The sequence below is a fragment of the Zootoca vivipara genome, chromosome 2 (genome assembly GCF_965207765.1).
Source record: "Zootoca vivipara chromosome 2, rZooViv2.hap1.1, whole genome shotgun sequence".
In the NCBI taxonomy this organism is placed as follows: Eukaryota; Metazoa; Chordata; class Lepidosauria; order Squamata; family Lacertidae; genus Zootoca; species Zootoca vivipara.
This window is the reverse complement of record NC_142584.1, coordinates 60,601,099-60,624,967: the sequence shown is the minus strand read 5'-3', so window position 1 is coordinate 60,624,967 and position 23,869 is coordinate 60,601,099. Positions and strand designations below refer to the sequence as shown.

At 48.3% G+C, this 23,869-nt stretch overlaps 1 protein-coding gene and 1 pseudogene across 2 annotated transcripts in view; one reads left to right on the top strand and one right to left on the bottom strand.

The window, feature by feature from the left end:
• Window positions 1–8,776, top strand: part of CCDC69 (coiled-coil domain containing 69) — a 33,299-nt gene extending 24,523 nt beyond the window's left edge. The window contains exons 7-9 of the mRNA XM_035105696.3: window positions 1,639–1,758; window positions 2,829–2,926; window positions 4,079–8,776. Coding sequence (XP_034961587.3) covers window positions 1,639–1,758; window positions 2,829–2,926; window positions 4,079–4,244 — 384 coding nt within the window. The 3' untranslated portion in view covers window positions 4,245–8,776. The remainder of the gene's footprint in view (window positions 1–1,638; window positions 1,759–2,828; window positions 2,927–4,078) is intronic.
• Window positions 8,777–10,136: 1,360 nt separating this feature from the next.
• Window positions 10,137–22,734, bottom strand: LOC118080437 (platelet-derived growth factor receptor-like protein; annotated as a pseudogene). Its single transcript, XR_015948439.1, has 6 exons — window positions 22,586–22,734; window positions 20,320–20,656; window positions 20,025–20,176; window positions 19,042–19,335; window positions 10,768–10,907; window positions 10,137–10,339 (listed from the first exon to the last, which is right to left on the bottom strand). The product of XR_015948439.1 is annotated as a platelet-derived growth factor receptor-like protein (transcript).
• Window positions 22,735–23,869: the final 1,135 nt, after the last annotated feature.

Genomic DNA, 23,869 nt, shown 5'->3' with positions numbered 1-23,869 from the left:
CAATGATGGTTGCCATAGTTCACATGCAATGCTAAGCTAAACCATGGTTTAACATAAATGTGCAAGTGTGTGAGCTCCTAGAGAGGAGATCGTGGCTGCTTTGCTCCTCCTTGATCATTCTTGAGCTCAGCCATGGCTTGGCTTAGTGTGTCCTCTGAACCAGGACTTATTTAGCTCTCTCTAGACTAACCCTAAGTTGGAATCATGGTTTTTGGCTCGTGGTTTGTCAAGGGGGGGCTAAGCCATGACCCTGGTTTCAGGCAACCTGCTAAGCCAAGCCATAGCTTAGCTCAGCATAGCAGCAAAACAAACTAGGGAGGAGCAGGGCAACCATGATAATCCCTGCTTGTGCATCCCAGCCAAATTGTGGTTCAACTTCGGGCTTGTCCACACTTAAGCTTGTCCAGTGCTTGGAAAGCAGAGGTCCAAGCATTTCTCTGCTTTTCCTATGCTTTCTAGGCACTCGTCCAAGCGGTTCTGCCTTTGCTCCACCATCCCATGGAAAATGCACTCATTAGCTTTATATCTGATAGATGCTTGCTCTGATTTGGCAGTAAACTGGATTTTCCCAGAGGAAATCAGCAGGGCAAATGGAAGTGTGGATGAGTCCTTAGCGTGATGTGCAAACCAGGCCAATATATGGGTCCAAAGAACAATGCTTATTGATCATAAAAATGGGAAAGAGGAGAGTGCTTACCTACTTCTGTTCTAAGCAACCATTTGGCATTGTCATACCATAAGCACAAATAAAGTCCACTTGACACCTCTACAAGCGAAAGCAATACTTGATTTCTCACCCAATGAATACAACATGGAGGGATAACTTGAATGTGTGAAAGCAATTGTAATGGAACTGTAAGGGTGACTCCCTCCAGGGAGCCAGCCCCCATCATCCTAACGTCCACCTCGCCAAGCACAGGGAGCAGCAGTGGGTCTGAAGCAGCCAGGGGGGAGGGGAAAGACTCGGAGGGAGAGAGAAACCAGCATGCGGAACGTTGGGAAGCACAGGGGAGGAGAGATGTGGGCAAGGGCTCAAGGATGCTGGAGAGCCCTTCCACTGCCCTGACAGGGAGGAGACTGAGAGGGCATCGCTCCTTCCGGCGCAAGAGTTAAGGAAAGCACCATGACACAGGTCAAGGGGGAAGCGTTTTGGGGTGCCCCAACTACTTTGCTGACGTAAGAACAGACGTACGCCATTGCCGGATTCTGATTCGGAATGAGAGGTCATGTTTTCAGCTGCCTCTGCACTGTAAATATCTAGCACAATAAGTCTTTAAAGACAAACTGGACTCAAGCGGAGTTACTCTAGAGTAGCCACGACGACCCTCTGACAGGAACAAAACACCACAAGGCGAACATGGTTCAATGCAGTGCTTCCCAGTGCTTCGAGTCATCGAATAATGTACTTGCATGAGCAAATTGGCCCTTACAGTGCAATTCTATTCATGTGTAGAGAGACGTCCCAGTGAGTTCCATGGAGTTTACTCCCAGGCATAGGATCTAGAATTGCAGGCCTAGTCTCTCACATGGCTGGGGAGACAGTGAGACCCTGGATGTAGTTGTGGTTCTACGTTAAGGTCTGCTTTGCCAGCTTTCTACTTAAGGGTGCATTTTGACATTTCCCCTGTTGTTTTCTAGGATTATGGGAGCCCCAGCCAGTTCTGGGAACAGGAACTAGAGAGTCTACATTTTGTCATTGAGATGAAGAACGAACGCATTCACAACTTGGACAAAAAGCTACTCAACCTGGAAACAGTGGTGGGTTCAATGTACTCATTTTTATAGCTATTCCTAAGACTTGGTAGGGTCTTACAGAGGGGACCTTGTGCTCTGCCATTCAAAACTAGCTAATGAGTACCACAAACACTTACTCTTGAGCAGGGATGGAGAACTTGTGACCCTCCAGTTGTTTGGTGATGACATCTCTCATAATCCCGGACCATTGGCCATGCCAGCAGGGGCTGATATCCCATTAAAATCTGGAGGGGCACAGGCTCCCCACTCCTGCTCCAGAACCTCTAGCACCAGACTTCTGTGGCTTCCTGCAGAAGAGAACACATTCTAAGTCCTGTATCCTGGCCTTTAAACTCCCCCCCCCACCTAGCAAGACCAGCATCCAAGATCAAGGCCAAATTACACACAGTGCTAAGTGTTTTGCTTAAAATTCAAATGTAGATAGCAGCAGTGGAGAATGTTCTTTTAATTGAGATTAGGAGCATAGTGCATGAGAAGACTTAGGGTTCGTTTCATATGCTTCCCCATCCTGTTACTATCCCAACAATATTGGCCACTTTCTTCGAAGCTGTTATTCTGGGAGGGAAACTTCCATCAACCCCAGTGTGGAAACATCCCTCCCAGTGCAAATTCCCCATTTCAAGTGGGGAATTTTTGTTGGGACCACAGCAGAACGGGAAGGATTAAACTGTCCTGAAAGCATCATGAGCACAAATCATCATGGATGAAGGATGTCTGGAGTGGACCAAAGAGTATTCTAAAGACAAAAATTGATTATAGGTGTATTAAGGTCTGTGGGAAGAAACATCTAGGTGAATGGAGCATTGCTGTGTTTGACGGAAGCAATTCCATGTTCAGAAAATGCTTACTGGGACAAAAAGGCCACCCCTGCAGCTCAAGTTGCTTGTGAAGTGAGCTGGGCAACTGCAACTCTCTTGAAAAACAACAACCGGGGTTCTGCTCTACTACCGAAGTTTTTCTTGGTAGATGGATCATATGGTTAGATAGCTCTGAACTAAAATAGATACAGTACCTGGGGTGAACTGTGCTGCTATTGCATTTGGTGTTTGATCACACCCTTGGCCTGCTTACAGATGGAGAGAAATTTGTTGCTTGAGGAGAAAGTTAAAACCCTTCAACAGGAGAATGAAGATCTCCAAGTTCGGATGCAGAACCACATGGCAGTGACAAGGTAAGACCTTCACTTAGCTGCAGTAAGCATCTATTGGTGAAGGGCCCTGAGGATGGTGCATCTAAAGAGAGCCCAGGGAAAGCCTATGGGTCAGGACCTAGATTCAGTGTGCTTGTCCTACATAAGCAGATGCAGCCCATCAGAGACTGTACATTGTTCTATCTGATGCTAATAATTGTGTTTTATATTCTTGTAACCTGCCATGGGGCCTTCTAGAGAAGGGTGGGTAAGAAACCCTATAAATCAAAATAATAATTACAACAACGGCAATAGGATCAGCACAGACAGCATAGCTGTGGCAGTGCCAAACCAGCTACCGCAGTAGCAAATCTTTGTGCTAGAGAGGACCTCTTCTCTGATGCGTTTCCTGCTCAACTTCCTGTGTCAGTGTGCTATTGTGATTGGAAAAGTTGCTATAGGGAAGCTTTTAATGTTTAATAAATTATTGTATTTTAATATTTCTGTTGGAAGCCACCCAGAGTGGCTGGGGAAACCCAGCCAGATGGGCGGGGTATAAATTAATAATGATGATGATGATGATGAAAGAAAGAAAGAAAGAAGACTCTATTGAGGGAGTCTTTGGTGGTTTATAAAAACACTTTTCTGAACATTTGTAGTGTGTACATTTCATGTTCCCCATACCCCTGATATCAATGCCATTACATTTCCCCACAGTATTACATCTCCCCACTTCATTTGACAGAGGTGAGAAAGTGCTCATGATGAAAATTGGGGGCCACTCACTTAAGATACATTGCTGCCTGCTATGTGTTCATTTTTACTTACAGGGCCAAGGGAGCCTGATTCCCATTGTGAAGACAGCCTATGGGAAGTGGGGGCTGTATGGAAGGGGAGGCATATCTGTTCAACTCCCCCCCCCCCGGGGCCTGAATGGAGATTGGTCCCTCCACAAATCTTGGCGCCAATTTGGACTTTCCCCTCCCATAGGCCCCATTTGGGGGTGTTGTGATTGTCGTTTTGATCTCAGTAGAGAGAGTCTTCCCTCCTGTCTTCATAGCAGCAAACAGTTGGGGATGAAGACGAGGGGAAACACAGTTGCCTGCTACATGTCCAAGTTGGCCCCACCAGCCTCCGTCTCTCCACCGGTTCTAGGACTCCAAAGTCATTTGACTCTGTGCTTCTGCCCTGCAGGCAACTGTCTGACGAGCTCCTCACTCTCCGCGAGTCCCTGGAGAAGGAGTCGCAGCTGCGAGCGCAAGCTCACCGGGAGAAGGAAGAGCTGCTCTACCGAGTGCTGAATGGCGACTCTCCCCATCCGTTCCCTATCTCCACGGAGGCAACACTCATCGCTACGTAGCATTCGGATAGGCCAGAAAGACTGGGGTGGGGCAGGGAGGGGAGAGGTGGCTCCTTCCTTTTGTTCTAGGCCTCTCTATTGTCGACTAGACCTAGAACTCTCATGCTGAGTGGCACTCGGGTGCAAGGAAGGTTCCGGAGGTTCTGTGTGCTTTGATTTTCTCCCATAGGTGGCCTCACTGTTTTGTGGCACTTGAAGAGGTTGAACTGGCCTGCCTTAGGAATGGGGGGTATTCCGCATCCCCCCCCTCTCTCTCACACACACAAAAGAGGTCAGCTTTAATGCTAGCTGTTTCTGTGTATGCCACTAAGCACTAACTAAGGGTCTTGCCCTACCCCACCCCTCAGGGAGGTAGCAAGACTTGCTACCTCATATATATTAGGCAATGGTGGAAATGGCGGAGATACGGTGGGAATCCGAGTAACCCATAATTTAAGATTTCAGTAGCTAAAGCTGTAGGTGAGAAGAAGCCATAGGATAGAAGAGAGGCAATGGAAGTTTGAAGGTGCAGGCCCAGATCTGAACGCCCTTTCATCTGCCAGGTTTTGCAGGAAGCAGAGTTCACATGCTTGTTCTGAGCGGGAGGAGGCAGACCGCACCCCAAACATGCATTTTGATTCCTAAATGCAAAACTTTGGAGAACGCAGGCAAAATTATGGATACAAACTTTTGTGGCTGAGGTGCATTCTAGATGTTCACCCAGCCACAAAGGAGCTACTTATCCACCACAATCAGCTCCTGTGTTGCTGGGAAAGCTTTGTCTCTCCAGAAAATGACTGCTGTGTCATTTTCTCTGCTTCATGACTATAATCTTTTTTACATCCCTTCCTCCACGATGTGTTCGATCCCTGCCCACATGGCTGTCATCATTTCCGTGCTGAAACTGCTGCATCAGATAAGCAGCTGGGAGAGAATTGAACAGGCACCTTGCGCTTGGTTCCTTTCAAAAACAATTCTTCTTTTTTTCAATAGAAGGTATTTTTTTGCCTGCTTTTATGAGTTCTTTGTCAGTTTAGAAAACAACAGATTGGAAACGGCCTTAAAATTGCAAGCCTTTGGAAACCAAGGGAGTTTTCCTTCTTCTTTTTCTTTTTTAAAAAAGCGATTTAGCTTCTTGAGAAGCTGGAACGGAAGATGGTGCCCTCCACTGGCTGTGATGAAGCAGTGCTAGTAGTTGCAGAGAAACAAAGTTGCTCCAGGCTGGAGAAACTAGACTAAATAGATAGCAGGCGCACGTAATGGTGTTTATGGGTTTGTTTGTTTTTTTAAAAAAAAAGATGATTTGAACTGAGACAAAGGGTGTGTAAAATGTCTTGATTCTAATCAAGAAGCATTTTATACTTCCCTGCGTGGAAACGGTGGTTAGTACTGTGTATGTGAATATAGCATGTAGTGCAAAAACGGTGGCTCATCGCAGTAGCGACGCTCAGGAAAAATCAGTGAACCGCTGGTTGTTGCCTTGAGAGAACACCACACAGATCTCCGCAACGGTGTGGGCCACCCAGCTGAACGCAGCCCCACCAGCTGTGCATGGTAGTCAGCCAGGTGTTTCCCACAGACACATGCACACACCCATTTTTGAAGTACCTGATAGACGACAAAACTAGGAGATTGTTCACAGCCGGTGGGCTGCGTCACAGTCAGTGGGCTGCCAGCTGTGGAGGCCTAGCGCAAAGGTGCGGGTTCCGCTTCTGCAGCATGGCTTGGAGACAGTGACATTTGTTTGCTAACATGTTCAGTTCCTGAAATAATAATTTGGGCAACCAACAATTGGATCCCTCCCAACCCTCAGTCTTGGCAAACCTTTATTTGTCATTCCTCACGTATAACGCATCTCTGTCTGCAGCAGTGAAATGGTTTTATCTTGGAGAAACACAGCTAGCTTGTAATAACGCTATATCTAATTGAGGCTTTCCACAAAATTTCGGTATGGCATCAGTTGGAAAATCTGTCACTTCTGTAGGGCAGAGTGATGATAAGTGAGAGCGAGCAACTCTTAACTAGTGATCACAGTAAATATCACATATGTGTGTGTTGCTGAAAACCTCTCACCGCTTATTATTATTTTAAAGTGATTTTCTCTCTCTTTTTGCATTTATTATGTAAGTTATGAAGCAAATTCTGTGTGGATTTTAGGGAATTGGCAGAGGGGGTGGAAATAATCGAAGTGACCGAGTTTCTGGTACTGTAGTTCATGCCGGCACTTTTCTGATCTGGCCTTAGTGCTGCTAAAGGGATTCTGAGGCAGGGGAGGGCTATTGTGTCAGTGGAAAAGCACATGCATGCAGAAGGTCTCAGATTCAATCCCAGTTTCCAGGTAAAGGTAGTCAGAATGGGGGGGAAATCCTTACCTGAGAGCTGCTGCCAGTCAGAGTAGGCAATATGGACTAGATGGACCAGTAATCCGACTTGGCATAAAGAACTTGGGAAGCTGTGTTATAATATGTCTGACCATCAGTCCATCTAGCTCAGTATTGTCTACACTGACCGGCAGCAGCCCTCAAAGTAGAAACATTCCCAGACCTACCTGGAGATGTTGAGGAGTGAACCTGGGACCTACTGTGTGTAAAGTAGATGCTTTCAACCACTGAGCTATGCCCTTCCACAAACGAAACTTCATATAGCTCTGCGAATCCAAGGAGGTTGCTCACCCTCTCCCTGAACAACTCACTTCTTCAGAGAGTAAGCACTGCTGAGCATGTTATGTGTCACTTATAGCGGCAGCAGGGGTCGGAAAAAGGTAAATATTCTTCTTATTTCGCTGTTGTAGGCTTTTGGGACCACAGAGCCTCACCAATGTACCCTTTCCCAAAGATGTCCAAAATTTGAGATCTATCGACACCATACATTTAAAGCACTCTTAGACGACAACCATGGTTTTCACCAAAGGATCCTGGGAACTGTAGTTTAAGGGTGCTGGCCACACAGACCTATGGTAACCAGCCGCTTGGTTCCCAGGATTCTTCACAAAAACTTGTGTAAGAACGGTTTGAACATAGGATGTAGATGTGACTGTCAGAGCCATCTTTCCCATAGGGCTTAGTGGTGCATCGCGCCAGGGCGCCAGCATCTTAGGGGCACCCCAGCAAGTGGGGGGAGCTGTGTGGCTTTTCCTGCACGCCCGCCAGCTGCGCCCCGGCAACCATAAGGCTGACGGGCATGCAGCTTCCCTCCCAAGTCTCTGCAGGGATCGCTCTCTCACAGTGACATGGAGAGTTGTGTCTCCCCCCCCCCCCGATGGCTGGCAGTGCGCAGCTATGGCCACCCCAACACTATCCATGGTAATTTGGGAGTGCTGGGCGGATATTTGCACCCCAGCGCTGCATCTGCTAAAGACGACCCTGGTGACTGTAAGTGCCGGGTCTGCACTGTATGTCTCAGAGGATTTGTGAGGGGGGAAAGGGCAATAACACTTTTTGCGGGGGTTATCTCTAGCCAGCTGAAAGAATGTAGGGCCAATGACCCATCTAGTCCTGCATGCTGTTCTCATGTGGTCAGCCAGATGCCTGTGAGAAGTCTCAAGCTAGACATGGACACAACCCCACTCTGCCCACCTGTGATTTCCAACAACTGGTATTCAGAGGCATTATGCCGAGAGCGCTTGAAGGCCTGAGACAGCCTGCAGAGGCACCTCTACCAACCCTTCCTGGAAGTGAAGCAGCACATAGCACAGAAGAGGAAGACTTCTGAGCCAACAGTTCTCAGGAGAGAAACTCCCCAAAGGCTCTGCAGTCCCAGTGAAGGGAGCCAGAGTTGACACCAGATCCAAACGCTGCCAGGCACTTTTAAGAGGTGATGCAAATAGTATAGAGTAGCATTAGCCAGGTGGCTCTTTCAGTCTATTTAGCTGGTTTTCTTGACTCACCCCTTGCAGTGGCCACCATCAGTCAAGGTGTTTCTTACCATAAGCCTTCAACCACCCAGTCCAGAATCGGAGCTGGAAGCAGCCCAAGAAGGGATAACAGGAATAAAACCTCTCACTTGTTTTTCAGAAGAATACAGGGGCCACTCCATTACTTATGTCAGCTTTCAATACTTTGCAAAGCGGCCAGTGGATAAGCCTAAAAGTGTATACTCAGAAGTAAGCCCCCTTGAGTTCCCTGATTCTTACACCCAGGTAAGTGTGTAGAGGATTGCAGCCTCCGTCATAGAATCGCACCTTGAAACCACTGGCTAATGAAATACGTGAAGTACGCCGTAGCGAAGGAGACAAAGGGCAGGAGCTCTGTTTACAGTTATTAACAAAGGAGGGTGCTTATTTTGATGAGAGTTTGGGGATCTGATCCAGGCGTTGGCGCTCTCATTTCTATGTTAGCAAACAGGGAAGGGTGTTTTGTGTTTTTGTTCATTTAATGATAACAGGTTTTATTATTATATTATTCAGCCTGCTGCAATAGCATGAGAAAGTTGTAAAATGGCAGCCGGTGGAAATTTTCCAGTATTGCAAAATGAATGTAATTTCTTGCAGCATACAAATGAATGAAATGTACTTTCCCTCCCATTTCTGAAATATACTTGTTCTTTATAAGGGGGAGGGGTGTTTGGCCTCCTTCTCTGCCATCCTCATAACCTCTTGATTTATTTCTTGGTCCCCTGGTGCATATCCTTCTTTCCTGATAATGGGACTGTAGGGTGATGCTGATTGTTGGCAACAATGTCGTGTGTGTGTGCGTGTGTGTGTGCGTGCGCGTGCGCATGCGCGCACTCTTGCAGGAAGTGGGGTGGGAAGGTCATGAGAATTGGGAGGGGGAGGACTGAAAGCTGCTCTCTCAGTCACCTCCCAACATGTAATTGCAAGCTTCCTATGGCTATGGTCCTACACATATGCAATAGAAGGCGGGGCCTTCTGAATTGAGCGGGACATCTGAGTACATGCTTGGGACCTCCACAACTGTGTACACACAGCCCTGACTTCTCCATCTGGCTATTTAGTCGGGGAGATGGTTTATAGGAGCCCACTGCTAAACGCATGGAACACTTGGATCCAAGCCAAAGAATTTAAACACCCTTCCCTGATGGGTGATGCTTCTGAAGACTCTGCAGCCCTAGTAAAAAACTTTATAGTGAAGAGCATTTCAGTTCAGTGGAAAATCACTGGGCCTGCACCTAAATTGGCAGGCCTACTTAGACCTAGAGAGGAAAAGCAGGCACCCTGGAATTTGTTACTTAGAACCAGTTAAGAAGTACAGATGAAAATGGACATCATAAATAATTGGGTAAAGTCATTAAAATAAAATAAAATAAGCTGATGTTGCCAAAATGGTCAGTGCCTTCCTGGAAAATCTCTGGTTGTTCTATCTCTAATTTTCTCTCTTAAGTTTTCTTTGTGAAGGCCTTTTTTTCCTTTCCTTTTTTTCCCCCAACAAAGAGGCATTCAGTGATGCAAATTGCTACCTGATAAAGGTTTTACCATCTCCACAAGGGCCAGAGCAGATGAGATGGCTAGAACTCCCAGCTCTACATTTTGTCCAATAGGACCTACGGGGTGGGTATGGATGTGGGTAATACAGATTTGGACTGAAGCGCTGGGGCACTTAAAACAAATAAAAATCCCCTACTTACTGAAATTCTGCTCATGCATATACCTGCCTTCGAAACTGCTGTTGCATGTACACACATATATGCCCTAACAGGGCGTATAGCTGTTGGCAGGGATCTTAATTGGGAAAATTGCAGGGTTAACCCTCCGTACCCAGACAATTGTCCCACTCCCGTCTGGCAAAAAGGTACTCTCTGCCTCTGCTTCAAAAAGATTCCTGCTACTTTAATGAGTCAAACATGAAAGGGCAAAGGACAAAATAAGAGAAGGCAACTGTTAGTTTTTGATGGCAGCCTCTAGTGTTTGGATTTCCAGTAGGACCTGGACTTTCAGCAATGCAGGACCAGAGGTGGTTACCCAGACTTTGCCTTCTTCGGGGCTGGTGAGGCAGGAACCAAGCGAATGCGGGTGGACACTGCAGTGCCTCCTTGCAGATTTTCAGCAGTGCAGGTATACAAACCATCATCCACAGCACGTGCTTCGTGGATTCCTGTTGCACCTGCCCACCACGTCGCACCAAATCTGTGCGTTCACGGACGTAGGGTGGTCTGCCAATCTGAAAGTGAAGAAGGCCATTATTTGAGAAACATGGCAGAGCACATGGTAGTCAGTGCACAAAAGAGTTTAGCAGTGGCTTTTCCCAGTGTGTGGAAGTCTAGCGGCACCCACTCCTGTAACTTGGAAATTATTCAGGTGCAAGCAAACCGCATGACAAGGTTGCCTGGTGTTTATCTGCCGAGGAACAATTTATGTTTTCATTCTGCCTCTGGCCTACTCATTTGAGGAGGTCAGGCCAATTCAGCTTGGGTTTGTACGCTCTCATTGGCTAGGTTTGTGGGTTGGGCTAGCCTTTGTTCAATTTCTAAGGGGGAAATTCCACAGATCAGCAGGAAATGAGATGGGCTGAAAAGACCTGTACTGTTATAGTACAAGCCACTTTTCTTATCCCACACCCACTCACCCCATCAGCAACCTGTTACCTACTTGCTGTCCTGGATATTCCCATGTGAAATCGACAGCAATTTCTGGTTCCCCAAAGACAGTGCATGTGACATTGAAATTGTCTCCAACACGGAAGGAAGCCACTGAAGCTCTGATAGCTGGCTTGGGAACTGAAGAAGGATCTGTAGAGTTGGAAATAAAACACACACCAAAGAAATTGGCATATAGGCATCAGTTTCTGCCACTGCCTCATTGCTTCTTGTGGAGTTGTTAGATAGGCATGGCATTGCGAAATTCTACAGTTCTCCCACTTGGAGCACAGATTGAATGGAAATGGGGCAGTGGATACTGAGTCTGAGGCCTCTCCCACACTCTCCGGCCTTAGTGATGCTCTGTGACAAGGCCTTGCCTGTGAAGCCTTCTAAATCCGACTGGCAGCCTTTGTGCAATGGGCAAAGATTTGTATCAAGGTGTCATTGATAGAATAATGACTCCAAACTTTGACAGGTGCCACCAACTCCCTGCCAAATCTTAATTACTTCTTGCCTGGAGAAAAAGGCCTCATTCAGTGGACATCATGGAAAGTGACAATATTTCCCACTCCCTTCTCATAGGCTCTCGCAGGCTCTGCCTGAGTTCTAATTGCCTGGGAGTTGTATATACCAGTAAATCATTCTAAATTAGGTTAATTGGTTTTGGGCATTCCTTTGCAACCTGTGGTCAGCAAACCAAGACTCCTTTTCCTTGATAGGCATGACTGAATCTCCCTGATCATAAGCACATCCCTTGGATAGAATTAACACACCTGCAGGAGGCTTTGCCTTCCCAGACCTTAAACTGTACTATGAGGCTTTATGTTTGGTTTGGATTAAGGACTGGAAAAAACTGGAAAAGGAAGAAGCATTAGACTTGGAAGGCCATGATAACAGATATGGATGGCATGCATATATATGGTATGGGAAAGGGAAAGTACATAAAGGATTTCATAATCATTTAATTAGATCACTAATGAGAGTATGGGAGAGATATAAAGATTTAATAGAACAAAAAACACCTTGGTGGCTATCACCAATTGAAGCTTCATTACTCAAACTGCTCGGCAAAAAGGGGAAGTGGCCTACATACAGAGACTTATTCAGAGATCAAGAAGGAAAATGGAAATTAAAAGATTATGATGAAATTAAAGACCATGTTCAGAGTTGGTTACATTACAGACAATTAAATGAGGATGTGAGGGACAAGGGATACAGGGAAGTCCCTCCCATCTTAAGTTCCAGCCCATCCCCAAGCGCTGGAGAGAGTAAGGAGAGCTCTGCCTCCAGCGGAGAGTCAGGAAGTGGTGTCCGAGGCTCAGGCAAGGTTGTGGAGCCCATGCCTCAGGTGGGACAGGAAGTTGGGCGCACGGGGGGGGAGGCCAATCCCCCCAACTCCCGAATTGCGACGCAAACGTAGGGGGAAGAGGTTGGGTCTACCAAAGCTTTGGTGCTGGAAGAAAACGCGCCAATCGCCATTCGGAGGTTCTGACACCTCACCTTAAGGATGCATTTTTACCGCTCTGCACACTGTAAATAATCAGCACTTAATAAAAGCCTTAAAAGACCATGCTGGAGTCGTTACTCTAGAGTAGCCATATCAGGCCCTCTGACAGCAACCTCCGAATCTTTTTTTGGCTACTTTGGAGTGCAGCGATGAGCGCTCAAGAGGCTGAGCATTGGAGGCTGGAGGCCGAAGCAGCGAAGCAGGAGCTACGGCACCTCACAGCGCAGGCACAGCAGCAATTGCATGCCGCTCAGGAGGAAGCGCGAGGGGCGCAGGAGGAGCTGAACAAGCTGGTGGACCAGGTGAGGACAAAAGAGGAGACTGAGAAACAGCTAAGGGTGATGGTATTGGACCTGCAGAAAAAGTTGGAAGAGGAGAAAGCCGCTAGAGGTGGGGGGGCGCCCCAGCCGCAGCTAGTCCAAGTGAGAAGGGGACAGAGCCTAGTCACCAAGTTTAGCGGCGACCCTAGGGAGTACCTAGGATTCGAGACAGAAATAAATTATGCGCTGGAATTGCATGCAGCAGAATTCCCAGATGACGCGCACAGAGTCTCCTTTATCATAGAGCATTTGACGGGGGCCGCCCGAGAATGGGTAAGACCGCTCATCGCGCAAAAAAATCCTTGCATGAAGAACGCAAAATTATTTCTAGAAGCTTTAAAAATAATGTACGCTAGTGACAGTGAAATGGAGGCCACTAAAGAGGAGCTTCATAACTTAACACAAGGAAAATCGACAGTTAGGGACTACTGGGCGAGATTCACCATGCTGGTGCACAAACTGGGGTGGGATCTGCAAAGTGAGCCAGTGAAATCAGCCTTCTACCTGGGTTTGCACGCAGACGTTAAGGATGAGCTGGCAAGAGGTCCTAAACCGCGAACTATGGATGAGTTAAGCAAAGCGGCGCTAGCGGTGGGGGTGAGACAGGAATCCAGATGGAATGACAAACAAGCGGCGCGCGCAGCAAAACCTTGGTTCCCACGCTCCCAGGACAGACCACATCACCAAACCCCACCCCAGGGCCCGCCCCCAGACCCGCCCAGACCAAGCCCAGAGCCGGAACCGATGGAGATCGGTGGAGCGCGCGCGCGGACTTTTCAAACCCCGGCGGCGCCAAGACGCAAGGAGGGAAGAGGCGGGAATTGCTTTCTCTGCAACTCCCCCCGGCATCGCGTCAGAGACTGCCCTCATCGCAGGGAGTGGCAAGGAAAGGCGGGAATGGTTGTACCCTCCCCCACTGAAGAAGCACCACAGCAGGGAAACGAGACAGCCTGGCTGCAGGAGACAAGGGGCAGCAGCCAGGCACAGTCAGCAGACAACAGCCCCAGCCCGCCCACCCGCACAGAGAGGAGCAGAGCCAGCCCACCCCTCCCAGAGCAGGAGTGGTTCTAGAAGTCACGCTAACGCTCCCAAATGGCTATCCCCTGACGGTCCTCGCCCTAATTGACAGTGGTGCCTCGGCCAACTTCTTCTCGAGAAACTTTGCAGAAGAGCACCAGATCCAGCTTCTGCAGCTGGATTTTCCCCTGCACGTAGCCACCATTGACGGCAGGGAGTTGCTGGGAGGGGCCATCACTCATCAAACCCCCCCCATGAGAATGACGGTGGGAAGGCACTCAGAGACACTGGCTTTCAACGTCACAACCATCTCAGACCCCCCCCCATCGTTTTGGGAATGAGCTGGCTGGCGCGCCACGACCCCTCCATAAGTTGGCACCAGAGATGCATCACGTTTGGGTCGGACTTTTGTCTGGAACATTGCATGCAGCACCACCCAGGGGAGGGGCCTCCAATAGCCACGGTGGCCACCATGCATGTCAAAGGGGGTGAGGCGATACCCAAGCAGTACTGGGACCTGCAGGAGGTCTTCAGCGAAGCGGAGTCCGACCACCCACCCCCACACAGGTCTTTCGACTGCCAGATCAACCTGGTGCCAGGGGCAACGATACCCCCAGCCAAGCTGTACGCCATGTCAGATCAGGAACTGGAGGATTTGCGTGCGTTCATAGACAAGAACCTCAAACGGGGGTTCATCAGAGAAAGCAAGGCAGCAGGGGGCAGCCCGGTCTTCTGGGTGGACAAGAAAGACACGCAACAGCGCCGTCTTGTGGTGGATTTCAGACGGCTCAATTCAGTGACAGAGCCAGTGGCTTTCCCCATGCCCAGAGTGGACGATCTCCTGACAGCGGCACGCAGGGGCAAGATTTTCACCAAGCTAGACCTGAGGGGGGCGTACAACTTGATCAGGATCCGGGAAGGCGATGAGTGGAAAACCACGATGTTCACGCCTCTGGGCTCTTTTGAATATCTGGTTATGCCCTTCGGGTTGCAAGGGGGCTCAGCATGCTTCCAGGCCTTCATGCACCACGTCCTGGGGTCCCTTCTCTTCAAGAACTGCTTGGTCTTCCTGGATGACATCCTTATCTATTCCGCTGACCCAGTGCAACATGTGAAGGATGTCAGGGAGGTGTTGCAGCGCCTGAAGGAGAACCACCTGTATGTGAAGCTGGAGAAGTGCAAGTTTCACACCAGGGAAGTGGACTTCCTGGGCTACAAACTGTCAGACAAGGGGCTGGCGATGGACAAGGACAAGGTGCAGGCCATCCTGGACTGGCACAGCCCCAGGACGCGCAAAGATGCCCAACGCCTCCTAGGATTCGCCAATTTCTACAGGAAATTCATCAAGAACTTCTCGCGGGTTACGGCTCCCATCACGGACTGCCTGAGAGGCAAGCAGAAGTTCAGGTGGACACCAGAGGCGCAAACAGCGTTCGAAAGCCTCAAGAGGGTGTTCGCTTCCGACCAGAACCTGTTCCACGTGGTGCAGGATGCGCCCCTACGCGTGGAGACAGACGCTTCAGACCGGGCATTGGGAGCGATCCTGTTGCAACTGGACGCCAACAGAGAGTGGAGACCTTGTGCCTTCTTCTCCAGGAAGCTGACACAGCCTGAACGCAACTACACGGTCTTTGATAGGGAACTTCTTGCGATCCGCGCTGCTTTCCAGCACTGGCGATACTTCCTGGTGGGCGCCAAGCACCCCATCCAGGTGTGCACAGACCACAAGAACCTGGAGTTCTGGAGAACGGCCAGGGTGCTCAACCAGCGACAGATACGGTGGGCAGAGTTCTTCTCAAACTTCAACTTCTCCATCCACTACATCCCGGGGGAGCAGAATGTCAGGGCGGATGCCCTCTCCCGCAAACCAGAGTACATGGAGCAGGAGTTGCCACCAGCACCCAGGCACATTTTCCCCCCATCAGCATGGTCCTGCGGAGCAGCAGTGGTGAGTGAGGCAGAACTCACAGCACTGACGGCAGCAGATGAGTTTGCCTCCCACATCTTCGGAGAGCTGCGAGGGGGGAGGGAGCAGGCTAAAGACTTTGAGGAAAGGAGGGGTTTGCTTTTTTACAGGGGAGCCCTGTACCTGCCCACCAAACAGCTGAGAGGTAAGGTCCTCAAGCAGATGCACGACAACCCAACGGCGGGTCATTTCGGAAGGGACAAATCCACTCACCTAGTCATGAGACACTTCTGGTGGCCAGGGGTACGGGAGGATGTTCGGGATTATGTAAGGGGATGTGACACCTGCCAGCGAGCAAAGGTGGTCAGAGCGCCACCAGCAGGTTTGCTGGAGCCATTAGCCACACCGCACAGGCCGTGGGAAGTAGTGTCCATGGACTTCATCACAGACCTGCCGTCGTCCAGGGGCAAAACCGCAGTGTTGGTGGTGGTGGACCTCATGTCCAAAATGTGCCATTTTATACCGTGTGCCAGGGCGGTCTCGGCAGAAGAGACGGCCAAACTGTTTGTTGACCACGTATTCAGACTGCATGGATTGCCTTTAAGAGTTATTTCAGATCGTGGCCGCCAATTTGTTTCCAGGTTCTGGCGGCGGCTAATGAACCTCCTGCAGGTGGAGGTCAGTTTGTCTACGGCTCGGCACCCGCAGACCAATGGACAGGCGGAGCGGGTCAACGCCATTCTGCAGCAGTACCTGAGATGTTACGTCAGCCAGAGGCAAACGGACTGGGTGGATCGCCTGCCACTGGCAGAATTTGCCTACAACAATGCGGTGCACGTCTCCACAGGGGTGTCGCCCTTTAAAGCCAACTACGGGCGCGACCTCAGATCTTTCCCGGAGAGGGAGGGGGAGGAGGAGGAAGAGGGCCCACAGGCAGAGGATTGGGCAGAGGACCTGGAGACGGTGCACCAGCAGCTCAGAGAACACTTGGAGAGGGCCAAGGAAGCGTACAAGAAGGGGGCAGATCGCCACAGGCGACCGGGAGAGGTCATCAGGGTGGGGGACAAGGTTTGGTTATCCTTGGAAGGTCTTCCCACCAGGGGGCGATGCAAGAAGTTAGCACCCAGGAGGCTGGGCCCCTTCACGGTCACGCAACAGGTCAACTCGGTAGCCTTCAGGCTAGCACTGCCTGAGGACATGAGAGTGCACCCAGTGTTTCATAGATCGCTGCTGTCGCCGTACAGAGAAAGTACCAGGTTCAGGGACAGCGATCAGCCTCCAGAGGGAGGGGGGGAGACGGGAGACGCCCGACAGCTCAATGAGGCAACTGAGATTTTAGACTCAAGGAGAGGGGTGAGAGGGCTGGAGTACCTGATAGCATGGGAGGACACTCCGCCGTCCCACAATGAGTGGATACCGGCCACGGAAGTACCTGAGGAATTTTTAGTGGAAGAGTTCCACGCCCTTTTCCCCCACAGGCCCAAGCCCTGGCACATGGAAAGGGAGGGAGAGGGGGAGGGGCGGGAGGAAGGGATCGCAGGCAGCAGCTCTCCATGGAGATGGGAAGCGGAATTTGAGGATACGGAAGAAGAGGTGTGGGTTTCACCGAGGTCGACCACGTCAGAGGCAGGAGAGGACTGGCAGAACATTTTTACTCCCACCAGCTCTGACGCCACTGACTTTTTGGGATTCCCGTCTTCTCAGGGGGAAGGGGAAAGATCGCAGGATTGGGGGGAAATTTTTACACCCACAGGCTCTGATGCCACAGACTTCTTGGGGTTTCACTCGTCCCCAGCAAACAGAGAGCCCCTAGGAGGGGGGGAGAGGAGCCTGGGAGGGGGGTGGATGTGAGGGACAAGGGATACAGGGAAGTCCCTCCCATCTTAAGTTCCAGCCCATCCCCAAGCGCTGGAGAGAGTAAGGAGAGCTCTGCCTCCAGCGGAGAGTCAGGAAGTGGTGTCCGAGGCTCAGGCAAGGTTGTGGAGCCCATGCCTCAGGTGGGACAGGAAGTTGGGCGCACGGGGGGGAGGCCAATCCCCCCAACTCCCGAATTGCGACGCAAACGTAGGGGGAAGAGGTTGGGTCTACCAAAGCTTTGGTGCTGGAAGAAAACGCGCCAATCGCCATTCGGAGGTTCTGACACCTCACCTTAAGGATGCATTTTTACCGCTCTGCACACTGTAAATAATCAGCACTTAATAAAAGCCTTAAAAGACCATGCTGGAGTCGTTACTCTAGAGTAGCCATATCAGGCCCTCTGACAGAGATGTATAAGGAAGACAACAAAAAAGGGTTTAGTTATACAATTTCTAGATTCCAAAAGAAGGTTATAGAAGAAGCCATGAAGCTGTTGAAGAAAGCATATAGTATTCTGCTAGAATGGGAAACGAAAGATGAGGAGGTTAAATCAGTCGTGATTAAATGGGCGCAAGATATAGGACATAATATATAATTTGAGGACTGGGGCAACTGTGGAAAATAGATTTGAAATTTACAGATAGTTCTCTTTTGAAGGAAAATTATATGAAAATGATGTACAGATGGTACATTACACCAGTAAAAATGGCGAAAATGTACAAAACGGGGTCAAATATATGTTGGAAATGTAAGGGAAAAGAAGGTACTTTGTATCATATGTGGTGGGAATGTAGAGAAGTCAAAAAGTTTTGGGAGATGATCTACAATGAATTGGAAAAAAACGTTTAAAATTACATTTGTAAAAAAAACCCAGAAGCATTTTTGTTAGGGATTTTAGGACAAGACCTGCGAAGGAAAACAAAGAACTGACTGTATTTATGTGTGGTACAACAGCGGCAAGAGTCTTGTTAGCACAAAGATGGAAGACTGACAAAATCCCAACAAAAGAACAATGGCAAGAAAGACTGATGAGTTATACGGAACTGGCAAAGTTAACATACAAATTATTGGAGAAGGACAACCGTGACTTCAAGGAAGAATGGGAACTTTTTGCAAATTATTTAAAAAGACAACAGAAAGACTTGGACTCCTTGGCAGGTTTTGAATAAACATCCACAACTTTAATAGTAAAACAGATGATAGATAAGGTAATGAATGATATGGACCAAATTATAACATGCAGAGAATAATATGTATAAACAAACCAGAGAGGGGAGCTGAGGGAAGTCCAGGGAGGCTGGGAGAGGGAGGGTTGGGAGGGAATAAAAGGGGGGGATGTGATTGGGTACTTTGATTGTTCAATTGTTTTGGTAAATTTGTTTTAATAAAAAATATTTTTTTAAAAAAAGAATTAACACACCTCATAGTCACATTCCCTTTTGCAAAAGAATGGAACTGTTTGATGAGATGAACTTCTTTTATCTCTAAAGCAGCCGCATACCCTTTTGGGACAGTTTGGGCTGAATTAATCTGAATTTGACAACCTGAGTTTTTAAAAAACATTAAAATGAAAAAGGCAAGCAGATTGGTGCACTCTTCTTTCTCCCTCTCTCTCTTATACACATAGACACACTGGGGAGATAGAGAGATAGATGATTAATTGTTAAGGCAACTTACAGTTCACATAAATCAGCATGTATTTTGTGGAGATCTGCCTCACCCCATCCACATTGGCCATGCAGAAGAGGGAGCCAGCATGGGAAGGTCGTGGGCGGTGGATGATGAAGCCCCTCTTCACATCATGAGAGATGTCTAGCCCATCCACAAGCACTTTTTCGGGGGGGAACTCCCGGTGCAGCGTCACTTTGGCTGCTGGATTTGTCACCTGGCACGGCAGGAGGGTGGGGTGGTTTGTACGCAGCTGAATCACCTCATAGTAATCTTCTGTGGGCACAAATAGCTCCTGAGGGTCTGAGGGGAAAACAGAAAGGGGCACTTGGATGTGCAGAGACAGCGTCTTCTCCTGGGCAGGGCCCTACATTATTGTCATCTATAGCCTCTCTATAAAAGCCACGCACAATCATTTGTCAAAAAAGATGCTGCCCTTTCAACGAAAAGGGGTTCCCAGCTTTTGAAATGGCGCCTTTGGACTACCGGTAATCCCCAGGCCATACCCACCCCCCTCCACAGCCATTTCATTTACCAGCCCTCCTCTCACCCTCCTGAGTGTTTTGCCTGGATGAAGGCAGCCCTGTTTAGGGAAGCTTTTAATGTTTAAGAAAATAGTGTATTCTAATATTTCTGTTGGAAGCCGCCCAGAGTGGCTGGGGAAACCCAGCCAGATGGGCGGGGTATAAATAATAAATTTATTATTATTATTATTATTATTATTATTATTATTATTATTATTATTATTATATGCATGGACCGAGGATGGCTGGTGGTGCTGTAAGTGTGCTTAAAAGTAGCCAACTGCACACAAGCAATATTCACATTTGCAGCTCTGCCCAGTTTTCTTCTGGCCCTGCCCAGTATTGTCAAGTGACCCTCATAAGTGTGTGGGGGTGTCTTAGGAAATAATGACTAGGAAAGGGAAGACCAGAAGCAGGGAGGAAGAGGTCCACCCCCCCCCACACCTTAAACCAAGAAAAAAGCCTGGCCTGTGAAGAAGATGAATGTTTTGCCCATCTTGTCCTCTCCATCACGACACTCGCTGTCACGGCACTGGAAGGACCAGCAGCTGTACTCGCCCGTGTCTGCCGCGGTGGAATTGGCAACGGTCAGCTGACTGTGCCTCTCAAAGTGTTTGATTCTGAAAGAGAGAAGGGCAAAGGTGAGGCAAGGAAGCGCTTTCCCCTCCAGACCTGGGGCGTTCCATCCATAAGCACATTCACCACGGAACGCAGGACCACGTCACATCTATCCAACACAAACAGTTGCCATCAATATGCTCACCGCAGTCGCCTCTCCACATCGTCATCCTCCAAGTAGGGAGGGTATCTCCATTTGACCGCCTTGCCTTTGCAGCGCAAGTCGAGGGCTTCGCCTGCTCTTAGCACCAGCGTGTTGGACACCTTCTGGAACTGCCCCTTTGCCACTGCCCTGGTCAGAATGGTCGGCTTGCCTTCCCTGGGAACAGTCGTGGCTTTAACTTGGCTTTTCTTTAGAAACTTTGGAGTCCCCTGTTTAACTTTTTTACTCGGCACTTTGGGAAATTTGGAGCCACTGGCTTTCAGCTCCCTTGTGGCTGCCTTCTCCGTAGCTTTGGAAAGCTTTTCTTTTTGGCATTCAGCTATGAAGAGAAACATTTATATGAAACATCACAGCAGTGGCCTTGACCTTCACTTCATATATACATGATATAGGACTGGTGTCATCAGTCTCTTGCACCAATCCTATTGTTTAAAACTTTCTATTTATGAACATCATCTTGCCACACCTATCACGACTATTGCCAACTGAATACAAAGAGTTACCTTGGAAGTCAAACATTTAGGCTCCCAAACTCTGCAAACTCGGAAGTGAGTGTTCTGGTTTGCGAACATTCTTTGGAACCCGAACGTCCAACGTGACTTCCACGACTTCCGATTGGCTGCAGGAGCTTCCTGCAGCCAATCCAAAGCCGCGCCTTGGTTTCTGCATGTTTTGGAAGTCAAACGGACTTCCAGAACAGATTCCGTTCGACTTCCGAGGTACCACTGTACACAATGCACTAACAGATATTAAGCTTCCCCAAGTGCGTGCCTTCCAACTGCTTTGGACTACAACTCCCATCAACCCTTGTCAGTGCTGCTGTGCTGGCTGGGTCTGATGGGAGTTGTAGTCCAAAACAGCCAGAGAGCACCTAGTTGGCGGTGGCATGGTGCACATGCATGGGCAAGAGCCCCCAATTGGCTCCACTACAGACTTTGCTGCCACCTTACCCCTCCTGGCAAGCAGCAGCCAGTGACTCACCTGAAGGGAGGTCAGGTAAGTATCTTGGCCCCACCACACCATCTGCTATTGCTTCTCTGGACTTCTCCCATGAGCTCAAATGAGACCAACAAGCACTGGAATCAGTTGGCAGCCTAGGGGTTCACAGAACATCTTGCCTTAAAGTAGACTTCTTCTCTTTGCCTGCAGAACGAATTTCTCCCGCTCTAAAAACACTCAGTTAAAATGCTGGACTCAGACTTGGTAGTTTTTGCAGAATGCATGTATCCCCAAGTGTAGTCCAATCAAACCATGACATTCTCAAACAGTTTTGATATGCAGTGGTGCCTCGCTTAACAAATGCCCTGCTTAACGAAATGATTTTTCGAGTGGAGGTTGCCTCGCTAGACGAATTCGTTTTATGAAAAATTCATCTAGCAAATCGTGGTTTCCCATAGGAATGCATTGAAATTCAATTAATGCGTTCCTATGGGCAGAAAAAAATTTCCAAAAAAATTCAATGCATTCCTATGGGATTCGCTAGATGAATTTTTCATTATAAGAAAAGACCCGTGGAACGAATTAAATTTGTCTAGTGAGGCACCACTGTATCATATTCAGAGAATCTTCCAGCGAATGTGATTCTGCAAGTTTGCTGAGCAGCTTTGTTCTCATCTGCCCCTTCACCAGAGGTGTACCTAGGGGCTGGTACCCAAAAGTGACCTATCAGACTATGGAGTGTATGAAATATTTGTGTGTAACAACACAGTGATGCTGCGATGATAAGATCAAATGCGGGAGAAGCTTCCTATCCTTCATGCACCACGACACAAAGGCGTTTGGGGTTGTTTTGCCCTTCCTCCTCGCATTGCCCTCACCCTGGATGCTTCAAGTATTTGGGTCGTGTAAAATGTAGTAATTTCTAATGTGATTATTGTGGTGAAGTGGGTTTGTTTTGTAGGAGGGTGCCAATACAGCTCCTTGCCAAGGGTGCAAAGGAGCCTAGGTAGGCCTCTGCCCTTCCCATATTTATATAGTAGTTTCCCCAATTGTTTGGACATGTAGGAACTCTGCACTTGCAATCTAGTCCAAGACCAGGTCAAAGCTCAGGAGATAATCTCTACCACAGATTGGCTCCCGGTGCACAGCAGCAATGAGAGGCTGTGGGTGTTCATGCTCCCCACAAGAAATTCCTTGTGTGGGAAATGGAGAAATGCACTGAGCATTTTAACATTTGTTTTTCTGCCAGAGAAGGGAGAGGAATCGTAGGAACACAGAGGGACAAAGGACAAAGGAAAACATGACTTACCCCAAAGAAAGAGGAGGATGAAGCAGCTCAAAACAGCCAGCACTTTGAAATTCATCCTGGGACGAACCAGAGACTAGAAAATATGTCTCTGCACAGCCAATTTACAAGTGGCGAAGTTGCTACGTGCTGCTGCAACTTTCACAACTTAGTAGAAATCTCACACCAAAGTGTTCTCCTTGGTGGGCGGGGAAGGCAAGGGGGTGGGTAGTACATACAGGGACGGCAGGAGATTTCAAAGCAAAGCAAACTCCTGGCTTGCCCCTTCCAACAAAATCCCTTTCACACATGAATGCCGCAAGGGTTCAGGATCCTACAGAGAAGGTGAATAGGCCTATTCAGTGCAGCACTCGGTCAGACGCGCTCCAGGCTTAAAACCAACAATTTCCAATTACAAAATATTATGGCTGATCCCTTTTCAGATGCATTCCACAGAAAGCAGTGGGGGGTAGGCAGAGAAAGTAGTTGATGTTTCTTAGATTTAATGAAAGTAGCTCAGGCGAGGACCAGTGCCTCTCTCCATTAGAGGTGGAAGAGTCTCTTCATTTCTGTTTTCTCAGTTCTTCATTTCTCCAATATTCAGTTCTCCACGTCATTATGAGATTTGTTTATTTCTAAAAGTCCTTATAGAAATTTCCCAGCGTTTTAGTTTGAATTTCTCATAGCGATACACATTTTTGTATATTTTGCCCAATATACTAGTATTCCCCCAAGCAATTTCCCCTAATTCGATGCATTTTTCTAAGTTACTTTCACTAATATATACTGTAGCTGCATTTCAGGATACATATTGTTTCAGGAACCCTGAACCAGATAGGAATTGAACCAAAATCCCCCCCCAGCACAGCTCCAGAGATGCTGTAAAACTGCAGATATTCATCAGATCCTCTGAATACTAAGATGAGATCCTTGAATAAAGGACAGTATACAAATGTAACAAAGAAATTAAAATATGAATGCTTTATAGCGTCTTTAAAATGAATGTCTTATGTCAGATCTTTTGATATACTGGACATATTATGTGCATATAACTGGTAAATCTGTCTTAAACACTCCTTAAATAGGAGTTACACTGGCACAGATTCTGCACCCCCCCTGCAGCTTATATTGCTGTGACTATACAACTGGGACATAAATATTTAAGGTGAAATTAAACGTCACACTATGGTGAACAACGCATTGTTGCAAGCATTGCAGTTGGTCAGATGGAACGATCCTCCCTCTCCTTCCCTTGCACTCCTGATCACCCCAGAGCCAATCTGGGGTACAGAAGAGTACAGGTGGAGG